The 16,648-nt window shown below is 42.5% G+C and overlaps 1 protein-coding gene across 3 annotated transcripts in view; it reads left to right on the top strand.

Annotated features, from left to right (window-relative positions):
* Positions 1-16,648, top strand: part of whrna (whirlin a) — a 397,537-nt gene that overhangs the window by 185,923 nt on the left and 194,966 nt on the right. For all 3 annotated transcript variants that reach the window (XM_034191661.1, XM_034191660.1, XM_034191659.1), the window contains exon 3: positions 1,252-1,377. In XM_034191661.1, coding sequence (XP_034047552.1) covers positions 1,252-1,377 — 126 coding nt within the window. The remainder of the gene's footprint in view (positions 1-1,251; positions 1,378-16,648) is intronic.

The following is a 16,648-nucleotide window of genomic DNA, read 5'->3' as shown; positions in this document are numbered from 1 at the left end:
CGTGTATAATTGATATATTCACCTTTGTGTGTTTATATTGATTTTACAAAATAAACTCAATCAATCAAACTTGATGGCCTCTCTGCAGCCTCCACGTGGTTGTGAACGGCTTTCCTCCTGCTAGCACCAGTGACACCCAGTATTCCATAAGGCTTGCTGAGGGACTGGCCGCTAAACCCTCGGCGACCCACTTCCATGGGCATACCTGGTTCTCCCCCCTTTCCTACGACAAGCCTCCAGCAGTTCCTGGTACTATCCCATCTTCCTCTCCTCCCAAGGCATTGATAGCTGTTTTGTAGCAGGGTGATGTCTGGTCTCAGGGATGATTTTCAGTTGCCTATCTAGGTCAACTGCCATGATCCAGTCGGGAAAACCAATGGAGTTGTTGGTTCTCTTCATGGGTTGCTATCCCTCTTTGACAAATGCAGTCATCTTGGCTGTGACGTTGGCTTGTCTACTCTCACAGGTCCCCTTGCTAATAATAATAATAATAATAATAATAATCATAATAATTCAGTCATTGTCTATTCCCGCTTACTCCAGTCAAGGGTCACGGGGGCTGTAGCCTATCCCAGCAGTCATAGGGCATGAGGCAGGGTTTACCCTGGACATGATGCCAGTTTAAAATGACATTACAGTTAAAGGAAAACTCCAAATATAACTTAAAAACAATTAAAATACCCATTTTAAAACAAGCAAAACTATAAAGCTAACAAACAGTCATTAGACAACTTGAGGTGGGGCTATCTAGTATATATTTTAAAGGATGTTCAAAAGACTTTTGCAATATCTTTAAACTTGAAAGTATCATTTTCAGCAGAGGGATTGTCTTAATGTGGTTTGTGAGGAAATGTTCTAGGTATTGTCCTCTGATTGCGGCGAGCGACACTGGCGAGCATGTAAACAAAGTGGATCAACTCAAACAGTGACTCTTCAATCAAAACAAACTCAGCCTCCTCGTTAATAACTCTGTCGCCACATTTACATTGCTCCTGAGCCTCTTAGTTTTCTGGCCTGCCAAAGCCCATCTCGAAGGAGAACTGCTATTTTCTGGCACATTGTGTAAAACATCTCTATTTCTGTCTGAAGCACCTCAGGTAGATCTGGCAACCTGTCAAACCCTGCAGCTGAGACTGAAAGATGTCTTATAATGTTATTTTAAAAGTATCTGGTTGACGTAATTTCAGATTTTAACCTCGGTTTTTCATCTTTGTTTTTCCATCAATTTTCCATCAATCTCAATTCCAACAGGTCAACCTGGTTTTAGATGATGGCCGGTCTCTTGGTCTGATGATTCGTGGTGGAGCTGAATACGCTTTGGGTATTTACATCACCGGAGTGGACCGAGGTTCAGCGGCAGAGTGTGGCGGACTCAAGGTAATATTTCAGTGTGTCTCATCAAACCTTCTCACTTTGATCTCACCTGAAATATGTGGAATAGTAATTGTTGTTGCCAAGTGGTATTGTTTGAGTTTTGAAGCATGGTATTACTTTATTCTTCCTCTAATTCTTTCAGAAAACCAGTCTCCCACAGTTTTGATGCTGTATGTGCATATAGCACAGTGCACCAAAATTTGAATCTAGAGGGGCACTTAGCAGCCTCCTAGGAAAAATCCTTTTTACCATCGTAGCAGTCAGAAACATTCTCACATTTACTTACTCATGCTTTTTGCTACACACATTGCACAAGGAACCACAAATTCTTTGTCCAACCACCTTTTCATTCTGTGTCTTTGTGAACATATTAGGAATAGCTGAGGAACCACCTAGCAACATCAACAAACCAATCCCTTTGCCTGTCTAAGTAGCCACCCTACCAATACTTTTGCCAATAAAGTCACAGAAGCAACCATTTAGCAACATCCCAGAACATTGACATTTTACCTTTCTAGCATTTATAAACATCCCAGGAACATCACATAACCTATGCATTTAACATCTTAGTTTCCAACACCCAAGCAACCACTTCTTAATACTTTTGATCATCCACATCACAGAAGCAACCACCTAAAATACACCAGAGCCATCTACTTTTTGTCATACAGTAGTGTTCAGAATAAAAGTAGTGCTATGTGACTAAAAAGATTAATCAAGGTTTTGAGTATATTTCTTATTGTTACATGGAAACAAGGTGCCAGTAGATTCAGTGGATTCTCACAAATCCAACAAGACCAAGCATTCATGATATGCACACTCTTAAGGCTATGAAATTAGGCTATTAGTAAAAAAAAGTAGAAAAGGGGGTGTTCACAATAATAGTAGTGTGGCATTCAGTCAGTGAGTTTGTTAATTTTGTGGAACAAACAGGTGTGAATCAGGTGTTCCCTATATAAGGATGAAGCCAGCACCTGTTGAACATGCTTTTCTCTTTGAAAGCCTGATGAAAATGGGACGTTCAAGACATTGTTCAGAAGAACAGCGTAGTTTAATTAAAAAGTTGATTGGAGAGGGGAAAACCTATATCCAGGTGCAAAAAATTATAGGCTGTTCATCTACAATGATCTCCAATGCTTTAAAAGGGACAAAAAAGCCAGAGACGTGTGGAAGAAAACGGAAAACAACCATCAAAATGGATAGAAGAATAACCAGAATGGCAAAGGCTCGCCCATTGATCAGCTCCAGGATGATCAAAGACAGTCTGGAGTTACCTGTAAGTGCTGTGACAGAAGACGCCTGTGTGAAGCTAATTTATTTGCAAGAATCCCCCGCAAAGTCCCTCTGTTAAATAAAAGACATGTGCAGAAAAGGTTACAATTTGCCAAAGAACACATCAACTGGTCTAAAGAGAAATGGAGGAATATTTTGTGGACTGATGAGAGTAAATTTGTTCTTTTTGGGTCCAAGGGCCACAGACAGTTTGTGAGACAACCCACGAACTCTGAATTTAAGCCACAGTGAAGACAGTGAAGCATGGTGGTGCAAGCATCATGATATGGGCATGTTTCTCCTACTATGGTGTTGGGCCTATATATCGCATACCAGGTTTCATTGATCAGTTTGGGTATGTCAAAATACTTGAAGAGGTCATGTTGCCTTATGCTGAAGAGGACATGCCCTTGAAATGGGTGTTTCAACAAGACAATGACCCCAAGCACACTAGTAAACAAGCAAAATCTTGGTTCCAAACCAACAAAATGAATGCCTCGCAGATGTGAAGAAATCATGAAAAACTGTGGTTATACAACTAAATACTAGTTTAGTGATTCACAGGATTGCCAAGAAAAGCAGTTTGAACACAATAGTTTTGAGTTTGTAGCATCAACAGCAGATGCTACTATTATTGTGAACACCCCCTTTTCTACTTTTTTTTTTTTTTTTTTTACTAATAGCCCAATTTCATAGCCTTAAGAGTGTGCATATCATGAATGCTTGGTCTTGTTGGATTTGTGAGAATCTACTGAATCTAGGCAAAGCCATACAATAATTATGGAAAAACCCCAACGGTCAGAACGACCCCCTGTGAGCAAGCACTTGGCGACAGTGGGAAGGAAAAACTCCCTTTTAACAGGAAGAAACCTCCAGCAGAACCAGGCTCAGGGAGGGGCAGTCTTCTGCTGGGACTGGTTGGGGCTGAGGGAGAGAACCAGGAAAAAGACATGCTGTGGAGGGGAGCAGAGATCAATCACTAATGATTAAATGCAGAGTGGTGCATACAGAGAAAAAAGAGAAACACTCAGTGCATCATGGGAAACCCCCAGCAGTCTAAGTCTATAGCAACATAACTAAGGGATGGTTCAGGTTCACCTGATCCAGCCCTAACTATAAGCTTTAGCAAAAAGGAAAGTTTTAAGCCTAATCTTAAAAGTAGAGAGGGTGTCTGTCTCCCTGATCCGAATTGGGAGCTGGTTCCAGAGGAGAGTAGCCTGAAAGCTGAAGGCTCTGCCTCCCATTCTACCCTTACAAACCCTAGGAACTACAAGTAAGCCTGCAGTCTGAGAGCGAAGCGCTCTATTGGGGTGATATGGTACTATGAGGTCCCTAAGATAAGATGGGACCTGATTATTCAAAACCTTATAAGTAAGAAGAATAATTTTAAATTCTATTCTAGAATTAACAGGAAGCCAATGAAGAGAGGCCAATATGGGTGAGATATGCTCTCTCCTTCTAGTCCCTGTCAGTACTCTAGCTGCAGCATTTTGAATTAACTGAAGGCTTTTCAGGGAACTTTTAGGACAACCTGATAATAATGAATTACAATAGTCCAGCCTAGAGGAAATAAATGCATGAATTAGTTTTTCAGCATCACTCTGAGACAAGACCTTTCTAATTTTAGAGATATTGCGCAAATGCAAAAAAGCAGTCCTACATATTTGTTTAATATGCGCATTGAATGACATATCCTGATCAAAAATGACTCCAAGATTTCTCACAGTATTACTAGAGGTCAGGGTAATGCCATCCAGAGTAAGGATCTGGTTAGACACCATGTTTCTAAGATTTGTGGGGCCAAGTACAATAACTTCAGTTTTATCTGAGTTTAAAAGCAGGAAATTAGAGGTCATCCATGTCTTTGTCTGTAAGACAATCCTGCAGTTTAGCTAATTGGTGTGTGTCCTCTGGCTTCATGGATAGATAAAGCTGGGTATCATCTGCGTAACAATGAAAATTTAAGCAATGCTGTCTAATAATACTGCCTAAGGGAAGCATGTATAAAGTGAATAAAATTGGTCCTAGCACAGAACCTTGTGGAACTCCATAATTAACCTTAGTCTGTGAAGAAGATTCCCCATTTACATGAACAAATTGTAATCTATTAGATAAATATGATTCAAACCACCGCAGCGCAGTGCCTTTAATACCTATGGCATGCTCTAATCTCTGTAATAAAATTTTATGGTCAACAGTATCAAAAGCAGCACTGAGGTCTAACAGAACAAGCACAGAGATGAGTCCACTGTCTGAGGCCATAAGAAGATCATTTGTAACCTTCACTAATGCTGTTTCTGTACTATGATGAATTCTAAACCCTGACTGAAACTCTTCAAATAGACCATTCCTCTGCAGATGATCAGTTAGCTGTTTTACAACTACCCTTTCAAGAATTTTTGAGAGAAAAGGAAGGTTGGAGATTGGCCTATAATTAGCTTTTTAAGTAATGGTTTAATTACTGCCACCTTAAAAGCCTGTGGTACATAGCCAACTAATAAAGATAGATTGATCATATTTAAGATCGAAGCATTAATTAATGGTAGGGCTTCCTTGAGCAGCCTGGTAGGAATGGGGTCTAATAGACATGTTGATGGTTTGGAGGAAGTAACTAATGAAAATAACTGACAGAACAATTGGAGAGAAAGAGTCTAACCAAATACCGGCATCACTGAAAGCAGCCAAAGAGAACGATATGTCTTTGGGATGGTTATGAGTAATTTTTTCTCTAATAGTTAAAATTTTATTAGCAAAGAAGGTCATGAAGTCATTACTAGTTAAAGTTAAAGGAATACTCGGCTCAATAGAGCTCTGACTCTTTGTCAGCCTGGCTACAGTGCTGAAAAGAAACCTGGGGTTGTTCTTATTTTCTTCAATTAATGATGAGTAGTAAGATGTCCTAGCTTTACGGAGGGCTTTTTTTATAGAGCAACAGACTCTTTTTCCAGGCTAAGTGAAGATCTTCTAAATTAGTGAGACGCCATTTCCTCTCCATCTTATGGGTTATCTGCTTTAAGCTGCGAGTTTGTGAGTTATACCACAGAGTCAGGCACTTCTGATTTAAGGCTCTCTTTTTCAGAGGAGCTACAACATTCAAAGTTGTCCTCAATGAGGATATAAAACTATTGACGAGATAATCTATCTCACTCACAGAGTTTAGGTAGCTACTCTGCCCTGTGTTGGTATATGGCATTGGAGAACATAAAGAAGGAATCATATCCTTAAACCTAGTTACAGCACTTTCTGAAAGACTTCTACTGTAATGAAACTTATTCCCCACTGCTGGGTAGTCCAACAGAGTAAATGTAAATATAAGAAATGATCAGACAGAAGGGGGTTTTCAGGGAATACTGTTAAGTCTTCAATTTTCATACCATAAGTCAGAACAAGATCTAAGATATGATTAAAGTGGTGGGTGGACTCATTTACATTTTGAGCAAAGCCAGTCGAGTCTAACAATAGATTAAATGCAGTGTTGAGGCTGTCATTCTCAGCATCTGTGTGGATGTTAAAATCGCCCACTATAATTATCTTATCTGAGCTAAGCACTAAGTCAGACAAAAGGTCTGAAAATTCACAGAGAAACTCACAGTAACGACCAGGTGGACGATAGATAACAACAAATAAAACTGGTTTTTGGGACTTCTAATTTGGATGGACAAGACTAAGAGTCAAGCTTTCAAATTAATTAAAGCTCTGTCTGGGTTTTTGATTAATTAATAAGCTGGAGTGGAAGATTGCTGCTAATCCTATTCATCCTGCTGTAACCAGGTTTCTGTAAGGCAGAATAAATCTACTGGTACCTTGTTTCCCATGTAACAGGAAGAAATATACTCAAAACCTGGATTAATCTTTTTAGTCACATAGCACTACTATTATTCAGAACACTACTGTACCTGCAGTCACATACACCCTAGCAACCTTTTACTAAGTCATCCTAACTGTGGAAGCAAGCACCTCAAAATATTCCTTTTGTCATACTAGTGGTCACAAACAACCTACACTGAAAAAAGGCAATAGTTGAACCAACTTAAAAGTGTTACCTGAATGAATTAAGTTGTATGAACTTACAGACTTAAGTTCATACAACTTAATTCATTCAGGTTTTACCAATTGTAACGCTTTTGTAAGTTGGCTATTTTTCAGTGTTACAACTATTTACTAACCGTAGAAAAAAACCACCTAGCAACATCCCGTGGCATCCGCCTTTTACATAGTAAGAGTTGATGGAATCATTCACCCTAATGACAGACGCAACTATCTGGCAATGCTTCAAACCATCCAGTGTTTATCTTTGTGTCAGTTGGAACCACCACTGATGAACCACCATGCATCCATCATCTAACCTGTCAAAGCCACCTGTTAGCTGCTTGGAACAGTTTGGCAGCAGTTCACTTCTAATTGCTTTAGGTGTGATTATTGTGCCATGTCAGAAATAACCTTAGTAACCCCACAAGAACATACATGTGCAACACTTTGAAAATTTGATCAATCAACTGTCAATTTGGCTCAGATATTGTAGTCCCCCCCCCCCCCCCCTTTCCCATTATGCTTTTTGCAAATATTTATTTAATGTAACATTGGTTCCAGAGAGCAAAAGTCATCTTTGAAAGTGCTGTTTTGTGACAGAAGGTGAGACGGCTGCTGGGTCAGATATGGAGCAGATGGTGGGGATTTAATGCATTTCATTAAAAGTGCCAGACACTTAACGGGGATTATAGCAGCTCTGTTTTAAGAAATCCCTGTATCTGTTTGTGTTTCACGTCTACTGTTCACCCTTTTAAAAATCCCGACAGTTCAATCGTGTACTAAAATTTCCGTTGAGAGTTTTTTTTCTGCGATATCTGTGAGGTGATAGTAGATGACAAGTTGTAACTAAACAGAGGGAGCTATTTGGGCGCGCCACTTTGTTTTTCTTAAGTCCACATTTCCCACCACTTTAGGGTGTTCTTTGTCAAGCTGCTTCAGCGCCATCTGGTCTGTCAAAATAATAGCTGAGAGGTGTTTGAGAAATGAACACACGTCTTCTGTGACTGTATCCGATCTAAGTTTTGAATCAAGAAGAATTTATTGAAGAGCACTTGGGAGGCGTTTGCTCGTCCTTCCTCTGTATTTGTAGCATCCTCTGAAATGTTAGAATCTGCTGTGAACGTGACAGAATTCTATATCACCAGACGTGCGCTGACATGATGAAATGTTGGGTTGAACAAAATGAGTTGGTGGCCCCGTAAATGAAAAACTGCTTCTTGTGCAACACTCTCACTTCAGAGGTTTTGATTATAACAGCCAGAAGACAGAAAACACATTTCATATTTCTTTACAGATCCACAAAGGAAACATATGGAGATGGCAGCAGTTGCGTTTCAGTCAGGGCTGTGAAAACTCCGCGGGTCCGCAAAATTCTGCAGATTTCATCATGGGGAGGAGGGGGTGTTAGTGTTTTACTCTAATTGTGATTGTCAGTTTTTAAAATGTCTATCACAAAGTGTTTTTTTTTTTTTTTTTTTGTGACATCATGCAAGTTTTATAAGTCTGCGGTGGTCCGCAGACACTGATCTGTATGTTACAGATACAAATCAATGTCCTCGGATCCACGGAGTTTTGAGGAGAAAAATCCTTCTCTCAAAGCCTGACTGTTGGGAAAGTTGTCGTAAAGCGGGACTGGTTGGTTGCTGCGGCGGCGCTGTGTGTCTCCTGCACGACACTTAAGCTAAACGTAGCATGTGGACATCGCGAACCTTTAGAGCGCTAAAGTTTTTAAAAGAAGACTTTTGCAGCATGTCTCTGTAATGGAATGACGTCAGACAGAGAGAAGAGGGCAAGAAAGACTGTTTGAAAAAGTCTGATAAGGATAAGAATCTATGGAATTGTCGCTGTCTTCATCAACACACCTGAAAGATAGAAACGAAAAGTGAACTGTGCCATCAGGAAAAACAGTAAGAATTTTTCTCTCTCTGGAAAATAAACATTGTGCTGTTCAAATAGGATTTTAGACAAGATTATGTGACTTTTTTCCATTAATCTAGAATTTTTCATTGGGAAAAAAGACTGTGGCTTTGAATGGATTTACATGAATTTACACAAGAATGTAAATTAGTTTTTAATTAATGTAGACTTTTTTCATGGGAAAAGACAGTGGATTTACAGGAATTTACACAAGAATGTGTTTTTCTGTTTCTTTTTTTTGTTTTGTTTTTTTTTTGTTGTTTTTTTTACTATCGGGTATGTTGTTGATATTTTACCACAATTTTCAAAATATTCTCCAAACTTTAGCTGTGGTTTTTGAAATACTGAATTTCATGTAGTTATTTGATTTACAATTAAAAGAAAAATCATTCCAGGTCCTATTTCCACATCATATTGTGTTATTTCAACATGATCGATGATGGTTCAAATTAAAGGTTGAATACAGGGTCATTTAAATATGTACTAATTTTGAGATTTTTTTTTGTTCCAGGAGATGCTGAAAATGTATCATTAGATAAAAAATTTATTTGGTTTCTGGGATCCCACAGTGCCTGAGACCCCGGCTTATGCCCCCCAGACCCCTTGCAAATTTTCCTCGGATTTCACAATTTTCATTTCACAGCCCTGTTCAGTGTCTGTGGGCTGGGGTTGGGAGGATGGTGACAGAAGTTCGAGCTGCTGCTGGAAGTTGGCCTGTGTTGGTTCCTGCTTGATCTCCGTCCTTGGTGTAAGGAAACCCTCAATCTGCTTTTCATAGGTGTGCATATTGTTGGAAAATATATGGGATAGGGGGAATTTTGACATTCCAGTTTCTAATTCCACAAAAACAAGGCAGAAAGGCTTGAAAAAAATTAAGGTGTAACATAGTCAAATGTTGTATCAAACAACAAAGTTTGGTGATGATCGGATCCGGATTCCGGATCTGGTGATCCAGAATATGCAAAAATATAGGGAAAATAGAAAATGTGTCAGTGTGAGGTGACAAATGAAGCTAGAGATGCACAACTAACACCAAATTGTAGCTGAATTTGTACTGATTCAGCAAGGTGTCATCAGATTTGATGTAGCTTCAAATGTTATGGAGCTAGATCCAGAAGAAAACCGCTATTACCGAAAAATCGTTTTTATACAATAACTTTTGAACTAATAAAGACATAAAAGTGTTTCCAAGTTCTAGTGGTATGTTTTCATGGTCAAGGATGTCAAATATAAAGGAAATAAAAGTGTATGTATCATAGTTTTGGTTGTAACACTGAATTGTTGAATATATCACTGTGCCAAGGAGGGAATCTCTTTAGGGTCAGTGACCCTATGGCCTTGTTTAGAGAAGTGTTTCATAAATGTTAAAAAATTCATATATTTGCAGTTTAGTTGAATAATAAATTGAATTTTGTGTCTTATTTGTTTTTGTCTATAAGCACATGCCATATCAATATCAGTGCTCAGATGACAGTAGCTTCTGGGAAAGGTGCAAGTTGCAATAAACTGTGATGCCAAGCGCTATGGATACATGCTATCCAGTCACAGCAGATGAAATTTTTTTTTTACTAGTGAGCAAACATCATTGTTTTTAGGTTCAGTAATTCCACGGCGTGTAGATGTTATGGCGTCAGTGACCCCATGGCCTTGGCGGAGGTTTGCACTCTGAGTGCTTCTAGTTATTAGTTTTTTTGTTTACTGCTATCAATAATTGTTATAATTATTCTTATGAACAATGAATGTGTGACATTTTGGTATATAGGGCGCAGAACCTCCCAAAGTAGTTTAAAAAAAAAAAAATTGAGTTATACTCGAGAAAATATGGTACGATTGATTGTCTGATAAGTGTGCTCTTATGGCTTCCTTTAAAATGTGCACACACTTCTTATTTTGACACTCATCTAGTAAAATCTCATGCATGCACCAATTTCAATTCAATTTATTCAATTTATATAGCGCCAAATCACAACAAAGCTGCCTCAAGGCGCTTCACACAAGTAAGGTCTAACCTTACCAACCCCCAGAGCGAGCACACAGGCAACAGTGGTAAGAAAAAACTCCTTCTGATGATTTGAGGAAGAAACCTCAAGCAGATCAAACTCAAAGGGGTGACTCACTGCTTAGGCCATTCTAAAAATTACAAGGTTTTTACAAAGTTTTACAAAGCTGAAGAAATAGAAAATCAAACATAATATAAAGAAAATGAGAAGTCCACGCAGTCAGCACCACAGGCAGGGGTTGTCCATGCTGTCAGTGGGCCTTTTTCCATGACAGGGTCATTTTCACATGAAGACTGCAACATGCAGCACCTGCCTCAGGTTGTCCACCTCACAGTCTGTCCGGGCCCTTCAGTTCGGATTCATCCGTCACTCATACCTCAGACAGAGAGAAAAAGTGCAGAAAAACTATACCTTGGGTATAATTCATCAGCAGCAAATCAACAGGAAAACAGAGAAATTAATAAGGTGATCGCCGGCCGCTAGCCCTAAGCTTCACTCACAGACCCAAAATTCATCCATCCATCCATTTTCTTCCGCTTTATCCGGAGTCGGGTCGCGGGGGCAGCAGCTCAAGCAAAGCCGCCCAGACCTCCCAATCCACACACACCTCCCCCAGCTCCTCCGGGGGAACCCCAAGGCATTCCCAAGCCAGCCGAGGGATGTAATCCCTCCAGCGTGTCCTGGGTCTTCCCCGGGGCCTCCTCCCAGTGGGACGTGCCCGGAACACCTCTCCAGCGAGGCGTTCAGGAGGTATCCGGAAAAGATGCCCGAGCCACCTCAACTGACTCCTTTCGACATGGAGGAGCAGCGGCTCGACTCCGAGCTCCTCCCAAGTGACCGAGCTCCTCACCCTATCTCTAAGGGAGCGCCCAGCCACCCTGCGGAGGAAACTCATCTCGGCCGCTTGTACTCGCAATCTTATTCTTTCGGTCATGAGCCAAATCTCATGACCATAGGTGAGGATCGGAACGTAGATCGATTGGTAAATCGAGAGCTTTGCCCCCCTACTCAGCTCTCTCTTCACCACGACGGTCCGATACAGCGACCGCATCACTGCAGATGCTGCACCGATCCATCTATCAATCTCACGCTCCATCCGTCCCTCACTCGTGAACAAGACCCCGAGATACTCAAACTCCTCCACTTGAGGCAAGGACACTCCACCGACCTGAAGAGGGCAAAGCACCTTTTTCCGGTCGAGAACCATGGCCTCGGATTTGGAGGTGCTGATTTTCATCCCGGACGCTTCACACTCGGCTGCAAACCGCCCCGGTGCACGCTGAAGGTCCTGATTTGACGAAGCCAACAGAACCACATCGTCCGCAAACAGCAGAGACGAGATTCTGTGGTTCCCAAACCAGACCCCCTCTACACCCTGGCTGCGCCTAGAAATTCTGTCCATAAAAATAATGAACAGAACCGGTGACAAAGGGCAGCCCTGGCGGAGGCCAACGTGCACTGGAAACAGGTTTGACTTACTACCGGCAATGCGAACCAAGCTCCTGCTGCGGTCGTACAGGGACCGGATAGCCCTTAGCAAAGGACCCCGGACCCCGTACTCCCGGAGCACTCCCCACAGGGCGCCCCGAGGGACACGGTCGAACGCCTTCTCCAGATCCACAATACACATGTGGACTGGTTGGGCGAACTCCCATGAACCCTCGAGCACCCGATGGAGCGTGTAGAGTTGGTCCAGTGTGCCGCGACCAGGACGAAAACCACACTGCTCCTCCTGAATCCGAGGTTCGACCATCGGTTAAATTCTCCTCTCCAGTACTCTGGAATAGACCTTACCGGGGAGGCTGAGGAGTGTGATCCCCCTATAGTTGGAACACACCCTCCGGTCCCCCTTCTTAAACAGAGGGACCACCACCCCGGTCTGCCAATCCAGAGGCGTGTCAGCCAAGACAGCCCCACAACATCCAGAGACTTAAGGTACTCAGGATGGATTTCATCCACCCCAGGAGCCTTGCCACCGAGGAGCTTTCTAACCACCTCGGTGACTTCGGCCTGGGTAATGGATGAGTCCGCCTCTGAGTCCCCAGTCTCTGCTTCCTCTTCGGAAGATGTGACGATGGGATTGAGGAGATCCTCGAAGTACTCCTTCCACCGCCCGACAACATCCCCAGTCAGGGTCAACAGCTCCCCACCCGCACCGTAAACAGTGCTGGTGGAGAGCTGCTTCTGCCTCCTGAGGCGTCGGACAGTTTGCCAGAATCTCTTCGAGGCCGACCAATAGTCCTCCTCCATAGCCTCCCCGAACTCCTCCCAGACCCGAGTTTTTGCCTCTGCGACCGCACGGGCTGCGGCACGCTTGGCCTGCCGGTACCTGTCAGCTGCCTCTGGGGTCCCACCTACCAACAAAGATAAGTAGGACTCCTTCTTCAGCTTGACGGCATCCCTTACTTCCAGTGTCCACCACCGGGTTCGGGGATTGCCGCCGCGACAGGCACCAGAGACCTTGCGACCACAGCTACGAGCAGCCGCATCGACAGTGGAGGTGGAGAACATGGTCCACTCGGACTCCATGTCTCCAACCTCCCCCGGGATCTGAGAGAAGCTCTCCCAGAGGTGGGAGTTGAAGGCCTCGCTGACAGAGGGTTCCTCCAGTCGTTCCCAGCAGACCCTCATGATACGTTTGGGCCTGCCAGGTCTGACCGGCTTCCTACCCTCCCAGCGGATCCAACTCACCACCAGGTGGTGATCAGTCGACAGCTCTGCCCCTCTCTTCACTCGAGTGTCGGAGACACGTGGCCGAAGGTCAGATGATACGACTACAAAGTCGATCATCGACCTCCGGCTCAGGGTGTCCTGGTGCCACGTGCACTTATGGACACCCTTGTGCTCAAACATGGTGTTCGTGATGGACAAACTGTGACTAGCACAGAAGTCAAACAACTGAACACCACTCGGGTTCAGATCGGGGAGGCCGTGCTTCCCGATCACCCCCCTCCAGGTCTCACTGTCGCCGCCCATGTGGGCGTTGAAATCCCCCAGGAGAACAATGGAGTTCCCAGTCAGAGCGCTATCTAGTACCCCTCCCAGGGACCCAAAATTCACTCCCTGTGATTGTTGGTTGTGCCTCTGAGGGGGTCCTTATCCCAGGTTGGGAACCAGGGATCTTGGTATCAATGAGAACCTTCATCAACAAATTGTAAAGAGCATCATATCATATGTTATGTAGTATATATGCACATTTAAAATGAAATTTTGTAATGAAAAATGGCAAACAGAAAGTCAGATCTTCTGTAAAATATTGATGCTTTGTTGTGAAATGGCAACAAGATAAGATTTTTGTTTTAAGCTGAACAAAATAATTGCAGACATTTTTGCAAAAAACATGGCAAATTTTCTAAATATGCAATATGGTGTAAACTGCCTGTCCCAGTTTAATACAATTGTTCTTATCTGATGTTTTTCCATTTCCTGATGGTGCAGCGGCCGTCCTCACCACAGAGCTGTGCTCGATGTGCTCGTTTGTCACAGTGACATTGCAACAGAAGCTGTCTGAAAATGCTCATCTTCCCCCATCACCTTTCATCTCACAGCTGTTTGCGAGCGTCTCGAATGCCGGCCAATTTCACGTACAACCCGCACAGCTTCAAATATCCCGTAGATAAGACGTGAGGGTTATTTTCACTCTCGGCTGCTGGTCTTTCAAACCTTAGTGCTGTTTAACATTCCTCCGTCTGCTGTTATCTGCATTTTGAGGAATGTTTTAGAAACTGAAAAACCAGAGCTGCTTTCTGTTCTCTGGATGCCTGGCAGCGGAATATTTGATATGGAAGTTCTTTATTTGGGAAAAGAGAAATAAAAGGCTTGTGCTGAGTGAAGCACAAAGAGAGAAAAAGAAACTCGTAGTTGGTGATAAACGCTCAGAAATGTTGGTATTGGAGCCCACTGTGAAATGTTTAAAAATTACTGTGCATCCAGAAAGTATTCACAGCGCTTCACTTTCTCCACATTTTATGTTACAGCCTTATTCCAAAATTGAGTAAATTTTTTTCCCCTCAAAATTCTACTCACAGAACCCCATAATGACATGAAAAATGTTATTTTGAAATTTTTGCAAATTTATTAAAAACCTCTTTCTCTATCTGTGTGTGTTTTTGAAGTTGCATGTAAATTGAAAAATGGTCTCAACATGAGCTCATTTGTCAGTTTCTTTAATTTTTAAAGTCGAGTTCTGATGTTCGAACATACACACACTCATCTTCAACCAAGATTGGGCAACGGGGGCTGGAACCAATCCCAGCAGTCATAGGGCGTGAGGCAGGGGGCACCCTGGACAGGACGCCCGTCTGTCCAGCGTATACCCAAGTATCTTCAAATAATACAAAACCCTACATTAAACCCTAAATAATTCAGTTAAAAATATGCAAAGGACAAAACAAACACATTGACACCCGGACGCACAAGTTTCCAGTCCACCTAATCTGCATGTCTTTGGATGTGGGAGGAAGCCAGAGCATCTGGAGGGAACCCACACAAACAGAGGGAGAACATGCAAACTCCACAGGTGGGAATCGATCCCATGACCTTGTCACTGTGAGGCAGCAGTGCTAACCACTAATCCACCGTGCTGCCTGTGTTCCAATATATTGGGTGTAAATGGGGAAAAGGGACTGCTTTTGTCTGGTTTTGCTTCGCACACAAACACGTGCAAATTAAGAGCCAACAGTCTGACTTTGTTCTTTGCTGATGACTTTAATGTTGTGAGATGTTTAATGTAAATCTGAGACATTATGTTATTTCTTTCTTTAGATCATCTTTTAACTTTGCAGCGATTCTGCCTCTAACCATTATGGGAATGCTGAATTTTTGAATTGCACATTCATAGTTTTCATCATTTTTCATCACGTTTGCGTTGTCATCAAGCGCAGTGTTGCTTTAGCGGGATGTATTGTGCATTCTAAGTAAGTGTGCTCTCGTCCCCGGAGCACAAATTGACGAGATGTCCATGATTATAAGTACACAGTGACAGAAGACACTTTGCCATCACTGTTAGTGCTCACTTTGCAGCTCTTTGCCCTGCAGCAGGCTTTGCACACTGGCTTTCATCACACAGCAGAATGAATGTGATGGATGGCTTCTATCGTGTCCACTCCGCTATAATCATCACAGCTCCAGAATGTCACTGCGTCAGCCTCCGTTCTCTGAGAAAATGAAGGCTCGTTGTGTAAATGTGACAACGGCTCTGTTGCGCTCCTGTTGCCGGGAAGCCTCATAAAAAGCAATGTAGTTAAATTTAATGTGCCGTTAACATTAATGGAGACACAGTTGCAGCCATATGTTTACATACACCTTGGTTAAAAACCTTCAGATTCAATTTTCTCTGACTTCAGATATCCTATTTTATCAAACAATATGTGTCATAATGTCTGTTCTATTTCCACATAAAGTTATTTAAAAATAATAGAAGCGAGAATTCAGTTTTTCTTCACTATGTAAAATTTTCAGTGGGTCACCAGTTCACATGCAACAGAATGTGGTTGTTGAGGCAAAAACTTGAGTTTGAAGAAGCCATGGAGAATGGCTTTCAGACAGTTTCAGAGCAGTTCTGTCAAATAGACAACTCAAGAAAGGGAGTCAGTTCTGAGGCTTGTTTTGTTTTTAGCAAGGGTCAATAGCTGCTTTCCTGAAGTGGTGAGATCATTGAGCGATAGAAGGAATACTTCAAGGATTTCCTCAACCCAACTAACATGGCCTGCCATCCCTGTCTGGTCCTTCAATGGAAAGACTGAAGATCTGGTGCCATCTCCCTGATGAAAGCTACTAAGGTACTCAACAAAACTTATCAGTGGTAAGTCATTGGGCATGGACAAGATTCTGAAATGCTACAATCTCTGGATGTTGTTGGGCTGTCATAGCCGACAGTATTTGAAATGCAATGTTGCATGGAAGTTGGGGACAGTACCTCTGGAGTGGGGGCCCCATCTTTGAAAAGGGGAACAGTGGCTATGGCCCAATTATAGAGAAATCAAACTTTCCAGCCTCCCTGTGCTTGGACAAACCATGGATACAGGTGGAGGACCAGCCTTTTCTCACCCACACGG

The sequence above is a fragment of the Thalassophryne amazonica genome, chromosome 17 (assembly GCF_902500255.1).
Source record: "Thalassophryne amazonica chromosome 17, fThaAma1.1, whole genome shotgun sequence".
Lineage (NCBI taxonomy): Eukaryota > Metazoa > Chordata > Actinopteri > Batrachoidiformes > Batrachoididae > Thalassophryne > Thalassophryne amazonica.
Note: the sequence above shows the minus strand (reverse complement) of the source record. Positions and strands in the feature narration are given on the sequence as shown.